General features: G+C 35.4%; 1 protein-coding gene across 1 annotated transcript; it reads right to left on the bottom strand.

Moving 5' to 3' along the window:
• Positions 1–1557: 1557 nt before the first annotated feature.
• LOC139701149 (pupal cuticle protein Edg-84A-like) lies at positions 1558–12075 on the bottom strand. The gene is made up of 5 exons (XM_071599725.1): positions 12064–12075; positions 11568–11669; positions 10332–10559; positions 2489–2569; positions 1558–1836 (listed from the first exon to the last, which is right to left on the bottom strand). The coding sequence occupies exons 1-5, from the start codon at positions 12073–12075 to the stop codon at positions 1558–1560; spliced, it is 702 nt and encodes a 233-aa protein (XP_071455826.1).
• Between the last annotated feature and the right edge of the window lie 4083 nt (positions 12076–16158).

Genomic DNA, 16158 nt, shown 5'->3' with positions numbered 1-16158 from the left:
AAACGGAATTTTATTTTTTTATATTGAGACATCCTTTCGAAAGCAAATATTTTTAGCGATTACTTCTGAATCTTTTGCATTTTTTAACTGATTCCTACTTAAATACTAATGAGTTTTACTCACGTCTAATTCTTTTCAATGGTAAATGGCATACGCAATTTTGAAAATGGGTTCTTTTATGTGGATTATGACGCGAGAAAGTGTTTTTGACTGAATTTTAGAATACTTATATTCTGGTATACATCAGTAGGTGTAATGTGTTGGTATATTCACACGAAAACGTCACCAAATTCTATATAATCACTTTTTTTCAAAGGCTAAATAATTTATTTAAAGCTGAAGATGATTAAAAAACTGTTGAACACCTGTAAACTTAATATTATATCGAGACTGCAGAAGACTATCTTTTGACTATCGCGACGGTTGAATTCAGGTGAAAACAGGGATTGTGATAAATATTCAATTAATTTTACACAGATATGCGTTTTTTTATAAATATTTACCTATCTATCATTGTATAATATTATCATGACTTAATGGGACGACAATTAACGTTAAGGTTTATTTCATAACATTATTAAATTTTATGTTATCCCCCAAAAATAAAAATGGATATTGTAAGTAATTTTATGAAAATTACGCGGTGATTTTGGTGGCGGTAGCTTAGATAATTTTTTAATTATTTATTTAAGTCGCTGATGAAATGGATTTGTATTGCCCTCGAATAATAATTTTTAATTTGACACGGCACGAATATATCTCCAAAGTTCATGATTCATTATAAAAATTAATTGAAACCATTATGTATTGATTACATTTCTATGCTGAGTATAGATATGGCATTAAAATGCTCAAACGTATTACCCAATATACCATGCTTTTTACCAAATGTTTTATCTTAAAAATAAATCCAATTCAAGAGCAGGCCTAACATAGACTCTAAAGCAGTTGTGAATTGAATTCGATGGTTTGAGGCTCTACTTTGTCAAAATTCATGGTCACTGAATAAGTAAGTTTTTTCACACCAATTTTTCTGAATGTTTCAAAGACGAAATTTTTTGAATCGTGATATATGGAGAACTTACGTTTCACTTGTGAACGTTTTCTTATATAAGCGCATATTTAAAATATAAGCGTTTAGCTTTTAAAATAAAAGCTTCCGAAAGTAAAATGTTCGTCATTGTATTCATCAGCACATAAGGTTATTAAAAAATTAAACATTTTCTGAAATGTCTATCGATACCATTTGAAAGTAGTTTGATTATATAAGTAGACAAACGGTGCCACAAAACAAATTGGTAGGCGAAATTTATCTCCAAAAATGTTTTCTTACACAGAATTAGTAGACTTTGTTAAATTGCCCTAAAAATAAAAATACTAGACATTTTAGAAGTTTGTTCAATCTTTATTATTCATGTAATAAATATTGAATACGAAAAAGCGATGAAAATATTGTAGAAGTATGGATGAATAGAAGATGAGTTATAATAGATTCAGTGATGGGTACTGAACGAGAATAAGCGTAGTTCTTCCCGTTGACAAGTGAAAGGCACCTCCTTAGTGTCCACCATAACCACCCGCGAAACCACCGTATCCTCCGTGGTGCGGGGCTGTTGCGTAATGTTGTGGGTGCACCGCCTTGCCTTGTCGCTTTACAACGGCGTTGAATCCATTGTGCTTGTCTGCGGTGTATTCGACAACGCGGATGGTGCCGTCGGCTTCGTGAAGGCTGTAAGATCCCTTCACCACGTCACCATCCCTGGTCTCCCACTGGTTCTTATTGTCCCCGGTCTTGTGGTCGCTCACTCCGTAGTCAAAATTGTACTTGGGATGGGCCTTGAATGTAAATTTACACTCAGTATATCTTACAAATAGGCTACTGTAATGATTATCAGAGTTAAAAACGTATTTATGATGAATTGGTTTTATATATCAATCCATATTATAAAGATATGCATTAATAAAATAAAGTTGAACATTAGGATTGATTTTGATTTCTTTAGCTTACTTTAATTTATATTGGATCTTATTTCTGGATTAATGGATTGTGTTTTCTTGTACAGCATATATGTATGCATTTGGTCATTATCAATTCGTACTTTTTGATTTGATATTATAGATTGTATGCTTTAATTGATCCAATCAAATGGGACAAGTGATGACAGATCCTTCAATAGGTATTTTTTTGGCTATATGTTACTTCTAACAATATTTTTTCTGAAACAAAGTTGTCACATGTACAAATTTTCCATAACTGATTAAAAAATTAGCATGTATTCAATTTACCATTGACACACTAGCCCATAACCACATTAAATATTGGGCAACAACGATGGATGCTGTACGCCCATAAAATTGTAAAAAAATCATTATGTTTGATACCAATTAATTTTTATTTTTGTATTCAAAACGTTAGAATAATTCAATGAATTGTTTTCTTTATATAACATTTATAAAAATAAAGTTCTTATAAGTATAAAAAACTTACATAATAATCAATATGTTGTTGACCACCATAATGACCAGGAACAGCAGTGGAACTAGCCACAATGGCAAAAATTACTGCTACCTGGAAATTTAATGGGCATATTAATTTTGTGATATTAAATGCGATTTCACACCTTTTTTAGACTCTTTTTAACTTTTTCAATACCATAGTTGTTCTTTTTCTATAAAATTGAGAAATAAATATTAAATTAGAACTTTTTTATATTTATTTTAGTTTTGATGGACTTAACTATAAATGAAGCTTTTTATCACTATTTAAACTTATCGTTATGATATACTTTGGAGCGATTATTAACTAGACCTAGTGAAACTGGAACCTCCAATATTTTTATGGTCATATTTGACTTTAAGTGCTCCAGAGAGAGTACGTTTGATTTGAAAGTGGTAAAAATCTATGAATAGTACCAATAGCCATGATAATAATAATAAATCCCTTTTTCTACCATTCCGAACTTAAATAAAAATATGATTATGGATCTCATTCAGTTATAATAACCCTTTTCAATTTTTTTCTCAATTCGAGAGAACTTACGTGGGCGATGTGCATTTTGCAACTGACGAGGTTGTTCACTAGAGGCTGAAATAATTTGTGATATGACCGTTGGCAGACCGTCGTATTTATATCATGCTTCGAATGACTGCGTCAGTGGTTTCACCGATTGTGTGGCGTGAAAGTTACAAAAGAAAGTGGGGATGGAGAAAAGAAGGGGCAATATTGGCATACTATGAAAATTGTAAGTCGGAGACTGGTATTAACCACCCATGGAAAATACTGATGGTGGCCCTAATAGTTTCTATGATAGCAAGGATATATCCTTATATTTTACTCCTGAGGAGAGTATAAATGGGAAAGTATGTGAACAAGGGATAGAAATATTATAAAAATTAAAGCACTCGCCAGCAATTGAATAATCCGATACAAAACTTCCATTCAATTCTGCAAAAATGTATTGTATTAACATTAAAATCATGTTATTATAGTATAGCGTAGTTTACCCACCATTCCTTTGTTCACTGTAATTATCATACAGTTCTAATTAATTCCGTTCACTAATTCTATATGAAGTGGAGAATGTTATAAAGACATCCGATTTTCCACGTTCCTTCATGAAATTACACGAAATTGCGGTTTAAAAAATAGAAACACCTATTTTGTTGTTTTATTCTTTGTTTCAAATCTGTAAATTCTGGCCATTCCTTCCAAATTCCCTTTCTCTTCCACTCTCTCCTACCTACCTAGCTTTCTCCATTTTATAATAGTCTGAAATACCACTCGCCTATCTGACACTTTTTTGTCCTATAATGTTTCTCCCTACTTCCTGTTTTGGACCACCTGGACCAATATTCATTTCTTGGTCTCCGTTGCTAACTACTTCGTTATTTCAACGAATATTCACTTAATCTATATTAATTGTGTTTCCAGCTGTTATATCGGTCAATACATTTCATATAATTTTGAAGCACGAAGACCAATAATGCTATTTGTCCAGGTCATTTCAAACTTTAAATATCTAAAATGTTGCCATAGGAAGGATAAATTGAGTGTTTTTTGCATTCTATATCCTCCCTGTTGCGATATTTCTTTTGGATGCGTCACAATCCTTTAAGGGGCTTTGAACTCCGATATGAGTAACGGATTTTAGATCCGAAATAAGTTAAACTTGCAAATCATGAACATAGCAGGCTTTTAAATTGGATGGTATTAATTCAAAAGAAAGGAACCATATTTTTCTGAACTGTGTTCCAACTATTTTCTGTAAAAAGAAATCTTTAAATGTGTTAAAATATCCTATAATCGCCATAGCATCAACAAAATAATGTTATTATTATATTTTTTTAATTAATACTCAAAGTATTACTAAAACGTATTGTATTTTATGAACATTTCGACATCCATTCATTAAATTGGATTTAATTATCAAACGAAATAATAATTAAACATGGTAGCAGAATTCAAAATGATAGATGGTATATGCTCATGATTTTTACAGCTCGTTGTATACTCTTTCTGTAATTAACTTTGGTCAGTAGTTCATGAATAAAAAGTCACCTGGAAAATATATACTCAGATCATACGATAATCTGGTCATTATAATTATTACCCGGTTTAAAATGGATTTTATTTGGTCTTTCACACCTCTGTCTATGACTTAGTTATATTGAGTTCTTTCGGAACGTCATGGTTTTCATCAATGTATTTTACTCGTACTTTGATAGCATTTTAGCCATAATTGATTGTCTTTGGTCTCCAGCTAGGATATCTACATTTTCCAATATTAAAAAGTCCCAGCCATTCGTATACGTTCTCAAAGCCAGGTAGATGAAAAATTATGAATATCAACACTATCTAAGGAATGGTTATGTTCTGGTTCATATCCTTTAGATATTAGTAAGATTCCTTTTACTTTTAGTACAATGTATATCATATGCATGTTAAATGAAATCCTTGGAGCTTTCTTGAATGACTTGGGTTCGTGAAAGCAAAATTACGTCATAGCCAACATAGGAAAAGTAAGATGATAAAAAATCGTCCAATTAAAAATATTGCCTGAAGATCATGTTTCGATACCAATCGATATGATTCAAACTTTTGTGACACTCAAATGATTTTTAACTAGTTAGCATCTAATATAATGTAAATTATCTCTTCATTTCTTCCTATTCACGTAGATGTACAAGCATTGAATTGGATAAACATTTTAAAAGAAACAAGTGACCACGGGGTCATAAATGCTAAGCTTTTCATGCATGGGGTCAGAAATGGGAAGCCTAAAAGAAAAATTTACTCCTTAGAAGAAGGGGCCATTATATACTAAAATTCGTGCTACAGAGTCAATTTGCAAATTTTAAAAACGATAGTCATCACCGGAATACCGAGGTTACGCGGAATCACTTCCTGGAGTTGACACGCTCAGCAGTTAACAATTTCATTCCCAGTAAATTTATAAAAAATAACACGAGATCTAGAGATGGTACAAATAGGATAATTGAAAAGTATTACGGCATCAAAGGCTATGTCACGCCAAGATGAAAAATGTTAGTGATGAAATCTATAACGACAAAAAGCATGATCTTTTATGAGTACAAAATCTAGGGCGAATGCCGACAAGGAATTTCAGAGAGCGTTGAGCGAAGTCAAATGGAAAAGATTGGCGGAAAATTTGAAAGAGAATCCGGAAGCATTTGGGTTGTACACCAAAGAGCTCCAGGGAAATAAGTCGGCAATTAATTCATTCAAAAATGATAAGGAGTGACTAGCACTTTGGAAAAGGCCAACTTATTCAATTCTTTCTTTCAAAGCGTCTTCAGCAATGTCTCACCGAATGTCTCCAATAGGTTACCAAATCGTGCCGGCCAACCGATGCCCATAATTGAAAACTCATGTAGAATAGAAAGTTTGCTGAAAAATATTAAGCCCAATAAATCCTCCGGGATCTGTCAAAAACCCGTTCGTATATTTAAGGATATAGAGTCGGAAATTGCGCCGTATCTAAAAACCATTTTTAATAAGTCGAAAGCAGATCACAAGGTCCCCCGGAGATAGGAAAACGTCTAACTTAACACCAATATTTAAAAATGAAGACGAGGAGGAACCGAGCAAGTTACAGCGATATTTCCCTTTACATCCATTTTGAGCATGATTACGGAACATATAGTTCCATAATTTCATATAACTAGTTTGATTGTGATATACCTCGATAGTCAGGAGTTATTAAAAAAAAGCAAGCACGGTTTCCGAAGGGGTAGATCCTGCGAGACATACCTTGCGCTTTTTGCTCGTGATATTCTTATTTCGGAAGAGAACAAAGTTCCAGTGCACGCGTTTTTTCTAGATTTTAAGAAAGCCTTAAACAAAGTACCACATACTATACTACTCATTATGCTAGAAGCATATGGCATAGATAAAAAATATCTCAAGTCATAATCTTGGATTAAAATCTATTTTAATTGTCTGGTACAAGGAGTAGTCATAGATGGATTTGGCTCAAAAGCAGTAGAAGTTATTTCAGGTGTACACCAGGGAAGTGTTTTCGAACCTCTTCTATTCCTAATTTACGCTGACTAAATTGACTCCGTAGTCACTAGTAAGACACGCTTAGTTGCCGAAAATGCAGTGGTTTACCGTGATATCCGTGATCCGGAAGGACACAGCAACCTTGCGATATTACCTTAATGCTATACAACGCGGGCGCAACACTTGAAAATTAGAGTTAAACTCAAAAAAGTGCGTAGTGATAAATTTTTGGAAAAAGAGCAATTCCCTCCCATTCGGTGTTCCCAATTGTGAACACCGAAATGGAATGTGTAGGCTCAATTAAATACCCAGGCGTTACCCTAATTCACGATCTCTCCTAGATTAAACACATCCGGGGAATATGTGGACAAGCTAACAAAAAAATAGGATTTATGAGAAGAGTACGAGGTAAATATGATAAGAGGTTTATAAAGAGCCATGGTGTCTTCCGCTGCTTACACATACTTTTGGAATATGCTGCTAGAATAAATGGGATCTTCACGAAGTTAGATTGATTGCCGAATTGAATCGCAGGGCAGCATAGAGGAGCTAGATTAGGAAAACGTTGTTAAGACAACCTTGGTAGCATATCCATAATTCTAAAGAAGCTAGGCTGGGAATCACTCATAGAGCGGAGGTTGAATTACAACTTAAATCTCTTGCATAAACGGAAGGAGGTCTCTTTAGCAGTGATGTGGAAAATATATAACTAACCCCATCGTACATATATAGTACCTCAATCGTTGGAGAGATGATGTCAATGAGTATAGAGATATTTAGTGCCGAACAGTTAGAATTAAGATGTCAGTTTTATCCATGAAAGATGAGTATTAGAGTAACATTGTCTGACCACGGTAGTGGTAAAAATATTTGGTTCAAAATAGTTTGGTGTGCTTTAACCCCCTGCCTCTAACTCTAGTGGTAGCTTGCAAGTTACCAAAAATAGCTCTACGGTAACCTGTCATTCTAAAATGAAATATTTAAATATTGTTTGAACAACTGTTATCAACTTAAGTGGAATTTTAACTAGTTATTCGTTCTGTAAAATCAAACCCTCTCTGAACTCAGCCCTTTCGTTAAATATTTTGAAGGATATAATTTCAATATTATCTAATGAAATCACAGCAATTATTAGTCCCAATGTAATTTGTTGAGTTTGTTGAGTTTCGTGAAATTGATTCAGAGAGCGAATCCAATTTCCATTAAATGAATCATCAAAAATATCTCATCTTAGAAAATGTGGCATTCCACTTTTTAACTTTTGATGAAATACATGCATGCTTCATGCCATGTGCCAAGCAGTTTACGAATTTGTTTAAACTTAGTTTTTAACTTTCTTCTAATTTCTGTTGATGTTCATTTCCGTTTTAGGCCAATAATTGGATATTATATCTCTCATTTAGCTCATAATAACTCATAACTCATTTTGTGTATGTGTTAGTGTTTACAGTATACTATAATATTTGTTAAGAGTCATACAGGCATTTCTTTTGTGTACTCATAGTACTCGTAGCTACTTGCAAAACACATTAAAACTGACGCAATAACATTTCTACCTGACACTTACGCCGGCTTGTTTTTCTCGTTTTCTCAATGTTCATTGCAGTCAAGATCAAATTTCAATAATGATAATAAATATTCCAGTGTTTTACTTATGGTATTATCCAATTCGAAAGTAGCAATTTCACCATAGAATGGAAAGTCAGTTACAGGGTTCGTCCGGAAAATAAGTGTACTAAGCTCAGGAAAAAAATTATTACACTTTTACATATCTTAAGCTAATATTCCTCAAAATAGGACCCTTGTGAGTCGATACACTTGTTCCAGCGGCGTTCCCATTCCTGGAACGCTCCCGCGAAGGCATCATCGGGAACCTCTCGAAGACACGTCGTCACGGCCTCTTTGACGGCGTCCAAAGTCCCGTATCGCGTTCCTTTCAAACTGCTCTTTATCTTCGGGAACAGAAAGAAGTCCGGTGGTGCCAAGTCCGGGCTGTAGGGCGGGTGCGGCAGCGTTGCCACGCCGTGCTTGGCCAAGAAGTCCGACACGACAAGCGCGGTGTGAGACGGCGCATTGTCGTGATGCAGCCGCCAGATGTTTTTGATCGCTGGCCGGACGCGGGCGACTCGTTTTCGAAGCCTGTCGAGCACTTGGACATAAAATGCAGCATTTACAGTTTGTCGTTCAGGTACAAATTCGTAGTGGACGACTCTTCTTTTGTCAAAAAAGACAATGAGCATCGCCTTGATCCGAGATTTGCTCATGCGAGCTTTCTTTTGACGGGGTGATGATGGGGTGTGCCACTCCGCACTTTGTCTCATCGACTCTGGGTCGTACTCAAAGATCCACGTCTCGTCACCCGAAACAACGTTCTCTAAAAAATGTGGATCATTTTTGCAGTGATCCGCAAGTTGTGTCGCGATTTCCAAACAATTGAATCTTTGATCATCACTGAGCACTTTCGGCACCAACTTTGCACAAATTTTTCGCATCTGTAATTGGTGCCTAATAATCTCGTGCACTATTGTTTTTGGCACATTACACTGCTCTGCTATCATCCGAACACTAAGACGACGATCAGAGTTCAGTACATCGCGAACTTTTCGCACATTTTCGTCGGTGAGTGTCGTTGATGGGCGTCCAGGCCGTGGTTCGTCGTCGACCTCTTCTCTGCCCTCCACGAACATCTTGTGCCACCGAAAGATCATGTTTCTGGACATGGCTGACTCCCCGTAAGCCTGGTTAATCATACCGACAGTTTCGGTAGACGATTTCCTAAGCTTTACCGCAAATTTGATGGAATAACGCTGCTCCAAAAACTTCGGCATCGCGTTCCGTGACGTGGGTCGAGCGTGGAGGTTCGCGTTAACAGAGCTCCTCACTACACCACAGCTCAGAGCCGACTGCCTTTTTCAGCGTCGCTTGCCAACATACCCCCCTCCAATCGCAGCCCGTCAGGGCGGTGCTGGGCGCGCCTGGAGCGGCGGGAAAAAATCAGTACACTTATTTTCCGGACGAACCCTGTATGTTTCAGTTTTCCCTGTACGAGTATGAATTGTTACATTTTATTAGTTATAAATACATTATTTGACACAATAGGGCGTTATTAAGTGCAAAATTCAGCTTTCTTATGCACATTTTCAGTTCAGTAACCTAATACATAGTTCCTACTTCTGATCCATTTATAGCATCCGTATTATATTTCTCTAACCAAATTTCATTTATCTACATTTATGTTTCTAAATATTTCCGCATATTCTTGTGTAGAAAATTCTCATTGTTTCTTCAAACTAGCAGTCCTTCTTTGTATATATACAGATATAAATAACATTTTTCAGTTCCTCTTGAAATACATGACTGTAAATTTTTAAATTGTATCAGGCAAATTAGGCAATTAAAATTTTCTCAATATATTGGTAGCGATCGACGACCTATTAGATGACATAAACCAATGTAAACTCCTGAACGAATATTATCCTCTGCCAGAATCCGACCTTTTTCACATGAATCAACTTGGCTACACCTAAGCTGTTTTCAGAGATGATATATGCATCCTCATTACGTTTTTTGAAATAATTATAACTGACAGCTCGGAGTAGTGTTTTAGGCTTTTAAGTTAGGCGTTTTTAAGTGATTTTATTTTTTTAAGAGACACCTGGGCAAATAATTTTTTCGATTATAAGTAAAATAATAAACTTGCTGTTTTTAGACTTTTCATTTATTGTCAAAAATTCAAAGGATTTTTAATGGTGGGCAAAGGCAAGGCTGGCGCCACTGACAAGCTGCCTTGATGGGCCGACGCTCCAACATGTTGGTGGATGATTTGAGGGTGGACGGCGTGGCCGACCCTCTTGACGACGGCGTTGAATCCATTGTGGTCATCGGCGACGTAGTCCACCTGTCGGATGGTACCGTCTGCTTCATTTAGGCTGTAGGATCCCTTGACCACGTCCCCATCGCGGGTCTCCCATTGGTTCTTGACGTCACCGGTGCGCCCGTCGGTGACTCCATAGTTGTACTGATACTTCGGGTATGCCTAGAGGAGAAAAGAGGGGAGATATATCGCAAAATAGAATTTGTGTGTGTGAAGAAATGAATATTATGTGTGAGAAAACACAATGTCAAGCGTTCTAATGAGTCTATATGTAGCAGTGCACTAATGGCATTAATTATTACTCATCCATATATGTGTTGCAATTAAAAGCTCTGAATTCCAATTGTCCTGAACTATGCCATCAGTGATGCGCTCAGTATTATTTTTGAATTACAATTTTCATTGTTTTCAAATTACTATTTCTAATTATTAAGGGAAAGAGCATAGATATAGATAAAATGTAATGAAATCACTCATAATTATGATACATATTATGGAATAAAATAGTTATCCTTTCAACAGTACTTGATCAGACCTAATTCCTAAAGAGAGCAATGCATTATTATAACATTCATTCAGAACATTCATTGCATCTGACTAAGAAAGGAAGCATTAAAATTTTAAGTTGATATTTAGCTAAGTAGTGCAAAGGTTTTTTGATGACACATAAGATTGATAAAATTCTTTAATAAATTTTTCGTACGAAGAAGTTCTCAAGCGCTTTGCATTTCCTTCTGCTTAAACATTTTCATTAATTTTTGGATTTAGAATTATGCATCTCACCAACTCTAAGATTGACTTTTTCTATACATGCATGTACTATATAACAATCTCTCGGTTGTTACATCGTTAAGGTTGGAACAAAATCGTTAATGATACTTCACCTAGAACTTCAAGTTTATACATAATAAAGGTCACTTTCCACTCCTGAGCTACCTGATATTTCCTATTTGAGTTACATCACCAAAAATACAAGTATCGCACATTAAGTAATGTGGCAGTCAGGAAAATACCGGGCAAACTAATACATACCAAGTTTTTTTCAAATTTGTAAGAAACCAAATGTAGTAAGATGTAATTTCAATTTTAATACACTTATTTCTGGAACTAAAATACAATAGACGTAGATGGACAGTATTGTGGTGCAACGAAATATGAAAAAAAACTTACGTAGTAATCAATATCATGATGCCCTCCTGTTGCAGAGCCTCCGTGCGAGAGACCAGGAAATGCCAAAGTGAACGTTGAAATTGCAGCTAGGCAGACTAATACCTGGAAGAAACGTTAAGGAATACATTTTGTGGCATTAAAAATCGATATTATAATCAGCAACTACAATGAGGTAATGACGTCATTAGAAAGTTAAAATAATGAAATTATAATGATAAGTACTTTACTCTAAAATGGCACGAGTAAAATGCGATGTATAAAATCCCATAATTTAAATTGGTACCTTTCTTAGTAATTATAATAATAGAATAATGCAAAGACGGGTATTATAAGGATCAAAAATGTAGCTAGGTCTTACAACTTTGATCTCCAATTTAGCTTACCAATGAGTTCATCATTCTTCCCAGAACCCAAGAAACGTTTTTACTCTTAAGGTTTCCTTTAGTTACAAAAACTGTCACTAGAATACAAGGACATATTTACCCTTTAAACGTACCTGAGAAATCATTTCGGCGTTTCTTAATTGCAATTTTCTTCGAGTGATGGCTGGTGTGACTTTGATGCACTGACTGAATATACTGGTAGTATTTATATGCATGCCGGTGACAGGGCATTTTTCACATACTTTCGTCCGAAATAAAGGAAAGTAATGAAGAAATGGAAACGACCACGAACTCCCAATACTGGTAAGGGACCTGATAATTAATCGAAAGTGGTGGAACAATTTAATTGATGTCCCTCAATGAGGAATTTCCAGTCGGATTGATGGGGTATGCCAGGAAGATCGACTGCATTGCTTAAATTAGAGCTCAGGTCACATTTCCTGGTTTTTCAATTATTAATAAACTATTCATTACCTTCAATATAAAAATGTCCATGGTTGTAAGTTTGGTCATTTTCCGTCCTCCTGGGTTTTAAATCGGGTCAGGATTACAGCTGCCGAATTTTTGATGACTAACTTTGACGTCGCCCTCATGGTGATAAGTATCCATTCTCGGTTTTTGTTTACGTAAAAAAACGGTATATTTTAAAAACCCAATTGACCTTCATACCTATGTTTTAATTTTACCGCTTCACCCAACACATACTGACGTATATTCTGGTTTTTTGATTCGCTCTACGAATTTTGAAAACGGTTATTTATATTTGGGAGTCTATAAAATATACTTGGCATGAGTGTATATATATAAAAAGAGTAAAGGATGATTTTTGCGTCACAGTAACGTTTACGCTAAGACAAGATGATGAGCGTAGATTTTAGGCTTTTGAAATTTGGGTAGGGAGAAGATTCGTAGAAGGGCTGAAATGAAAAGAAAGGAAAACAAACAAAATATACTAGAAATGGTGGGGAAGGAAACCAATGGGAAAAAGGCGGGAATGATAAATGCAGAGCAAGTTGATTGGTGATGCTATTTTGAAGTCCGTCTTAATGAAGTGAGGTTTACACCAAGAAGGTATGAAATGCATAGAATGTACTGCATAGAACGGAATTAAGGTAGGAAGAAAGTTTGAGAATAATAAAGAGGGTATTTTTTAGTTTCGTGTGTCATCATGTCTTTTGTAAGAAGGGGCAAATAGCTGTACTGTTGTTCAGATTGTACTTATCCAAAGCTAACCTTTTCCACATGAGCGACAGGATTCCAAAAATAATAATAAACGATAATTGTGCGCTATTATCGCAGATTTTTAATCATACCCAGATTTATTCACGAGGTGCAAAAAATTAGAGAGATTAATAAAAATTTCAACTCACTGGAATGACTATCGATTTTATCAGTTTTACTAAAATGAATTCATTTTTTTGTTAACTATTAATACTTTCGTTTCAACCATCTATGACCCGCGTTCTTATAGCTACCTACCACTTCGTAATTTCTTTTCCAATTCACAGAAATCGCTTCATTCTTTTGGTCTCTCTTTCTGTTATGTCCCTTTGTGTTCTCATTTATTTCTCTTCGGAATGATGGCTCACCGCAGTTTCCGCTCTGAACACTTTTCTGTTTATAATGTACTACCCCATAATGATAATTTCTTTATGCTGCAAAAACTGTTTGGAGATGACACTAAAACATTGAGATTTTCAATAAATATAAATTCCTTCAACAGGTCTTTCCTTTGTAAAAGTATTTTAATGTACTGGAATCCACCTTGAACTTGAAACTTCCGAAGAGTTTATAAGACCAAAAGATTCACAGCTTCATTTATCATTTCACTTACTTACCAAAACCTCAACAAATAACCCGAAGACTACTTGGTGATGTGAAGTGCAACTCATATAATACTGAACTTGTCTCCGTGGCATTGGAAATTAACCCGGGGTACGTTGACCAGTTCTTATCCTATTTCACCTTTGGTCTGAAGGAAAATCTTGAACCAGAAATAACAAATTCTGGACTAAACTGAGGGTTTTATGAGGCGACAACGGGCTTTGAAACCGATCCCCTTCGGCCAGCTCTGGTCAGCAGCCGTCTAGCCACGGGACTATCTAGGTCTCTTGTCCATGATGTGGCATTGAAATGCTATACCCTTTATTGAAAATATAATTGTTTGATATGACTTTTAAAAATTTTTTCCTGCCCACAATCTCTAAATTCTGTCCGAACTTTTTCGGATTGATTAACAAATCAACCCGAATGTTAGTTTTTGGCGATAGAGATCACTTAGTGTTAAGCTCAACGTCGTGTGAAATACTAATATCACGGTATGGGAAGAGCGGCTCAATTCTTTTGCCAACTGTATTTTCCTAGGAAGAATTACCTTACAATAACCACATTACCATAAAAATCATATGTCTTGGGAGAAACTGTAGGAGCCAGTTGGCATCTCGCGAAATTAAATTGAACACTCATTAGAGCATTAGGTCATTGGTCCTACGCTGCCCTCACTCGAATCCACGGCCCCCTCATAAGTAGTAGTTAAATTGCAGATCAGAGGAAATATTTTGGAACTCATGTTTCCAAATAAAATTATTTGTTTAAAACTCGAGGCAAACAAAATTCAGTATTTTATTTAATTACTTTCTCATGATCATGACTCCTTGTAGAATTTATTCATGTCCCTCACAGCTTTTAAATGTGGAATAAATCCTCGTCTTGGATAGAATACATTTACGCTTTCAGCCTTAACTTTATTATGTCTCACTTTATGCATATTGTTAAGTGGAATCAGCCCTGAATGTTAGATATAATGCACGTGTGAAGAAATTAAATTATGTGCGGTACTCATTTTGATATACAAATTCGCCAACTTTTATCCGTATTTTCAGCACCCCTTTTTATGAAAGGTGAATAAAATACCATATCGAAATTTTTGAGGTAAATGGAATAGCATGATGATATTTTCCTTCATTGGAAAGGAATAATTAATTGAATCTGTTGAAGTCATACCAAAGAGTACGGTTTTTAATCATTGGCTTGACATTATGTACAGATAAAATAGAGAACGTTAAGAATAAAAACAGAGAACGTTAAGTCCTAAAACTGAGCGGACTGAGCGCAATAATAGCTGCTCCTATTCGAGTTACCTATTCAATATAGGTTGAAGGGTTGGAGCCAGACGAATGGTATTCCGCACAGCTTCTGATCCTGGATGAGGTGGCTGCAAATATGTCAGGAATGGTTTTAAGTAATGGTGACACGTAAAAAATGCGGAAACAAAATCAATTATCTTGGGACTAGGCCCACTAGTTCATATTTCCCAGGCACATGAAAAAGCATGGCATCCATGGTCATCATCAAAGGAAATACTTGCAGAGCAAAATCGACAAAAGCAGCAAAGAAGACAGTGTATTGACCATATTTTTTCTCTATATATTATTATCAGTATAATCGTACCATATATATTCCTTTGCCTGTCCTAACACGCACAGCCCGACATCCCTCATCTTCTTGTAATGCGTTGAGTTGAAATTGGATTAGGAATGATGTTCCGATTACCATGTAAAGCAATGCAAACTTTATCACCGGAAAAGGTGTCATCGGAATGCATTTTATGTTTTACTACAACTCACGTTTCTTTCATTGTGTCGAATTTTGTACGAAATTATTGAAGATTTGATTTTCCTTAGGTAGTTCTGACACATTGCCGTCATTTTGGATCAGTAATGTATGAGTTCTAGTAGTTTATTAAAATGTAACCTATATGTTGGAAAATATTACTCAGGTTCGGAATAATATTTTGATAGTCTGCAAGACGATTCTTATTGTGTATCCGTTGAAGTAACTTCCTGAAGTATGGCTCGTATATTCAAACTGACAAATTTATTTGCCACATGTAACAGTGATTCGTAACTAAGTGATTTGTATTCCACGTATATATTCATCACATCATTATTGATATTTCAATACGGATACGATGATTGACTTTCGGGTTATAGATGAGAAGATTTTAAACGTATGATAATTGACCTCATTATTATCTTCATTTCATTCTTATAACTCCATTTAATCTACGTTAATGTTTCTAATAATTTACGCTATACTCTGGGAGTAACTCTAATTCCTCATCACCATGCGCCAAACCTACACTACGACTTATAATTGGATGACATTTATAGAATGATGGAGGTAAAGAATCCGATTGTATCATCCGA

This window comes from Hetaerina americana, unplaced genomic scaffold, assembly GCF_022747635.1.
Source record: "Hetaerina americana unplaced genomic scaffold, ioHetAmer1.1.p SCAF_11, whole genome shotgun sequence".
Lineage (NCBI taxonomy): Eukaryota > Metazoa > Arthropoda > Insecta > Odonata > Calopterygidae > Hetaerina > Hetaerina americana.
Note: the sequence above shows the minus strand (reverse complement) of the source record. Positions and strands in the feature narration are given on the sequence as shown.

Excerpts from the sequence above, each read along its gene's own strand:
- LOC139701149 (XM_071599725.1), bottom strand. Across the intron at positions 10,560-11,567 it reads ATCATGATATTGATTACTAC|GCATACCCGAAGTATCAGTA; the intron begins GTAAGTTTTTTT and ends TTTCTCCTCTAG. Across the intron at positions 1,837-2,488 it reads AACAACATATTGATTATTAT|GCCCATCCCAAGTACAATTT; the intron begins GTAAGTTTTTTA and ends TTTACATTCAAG.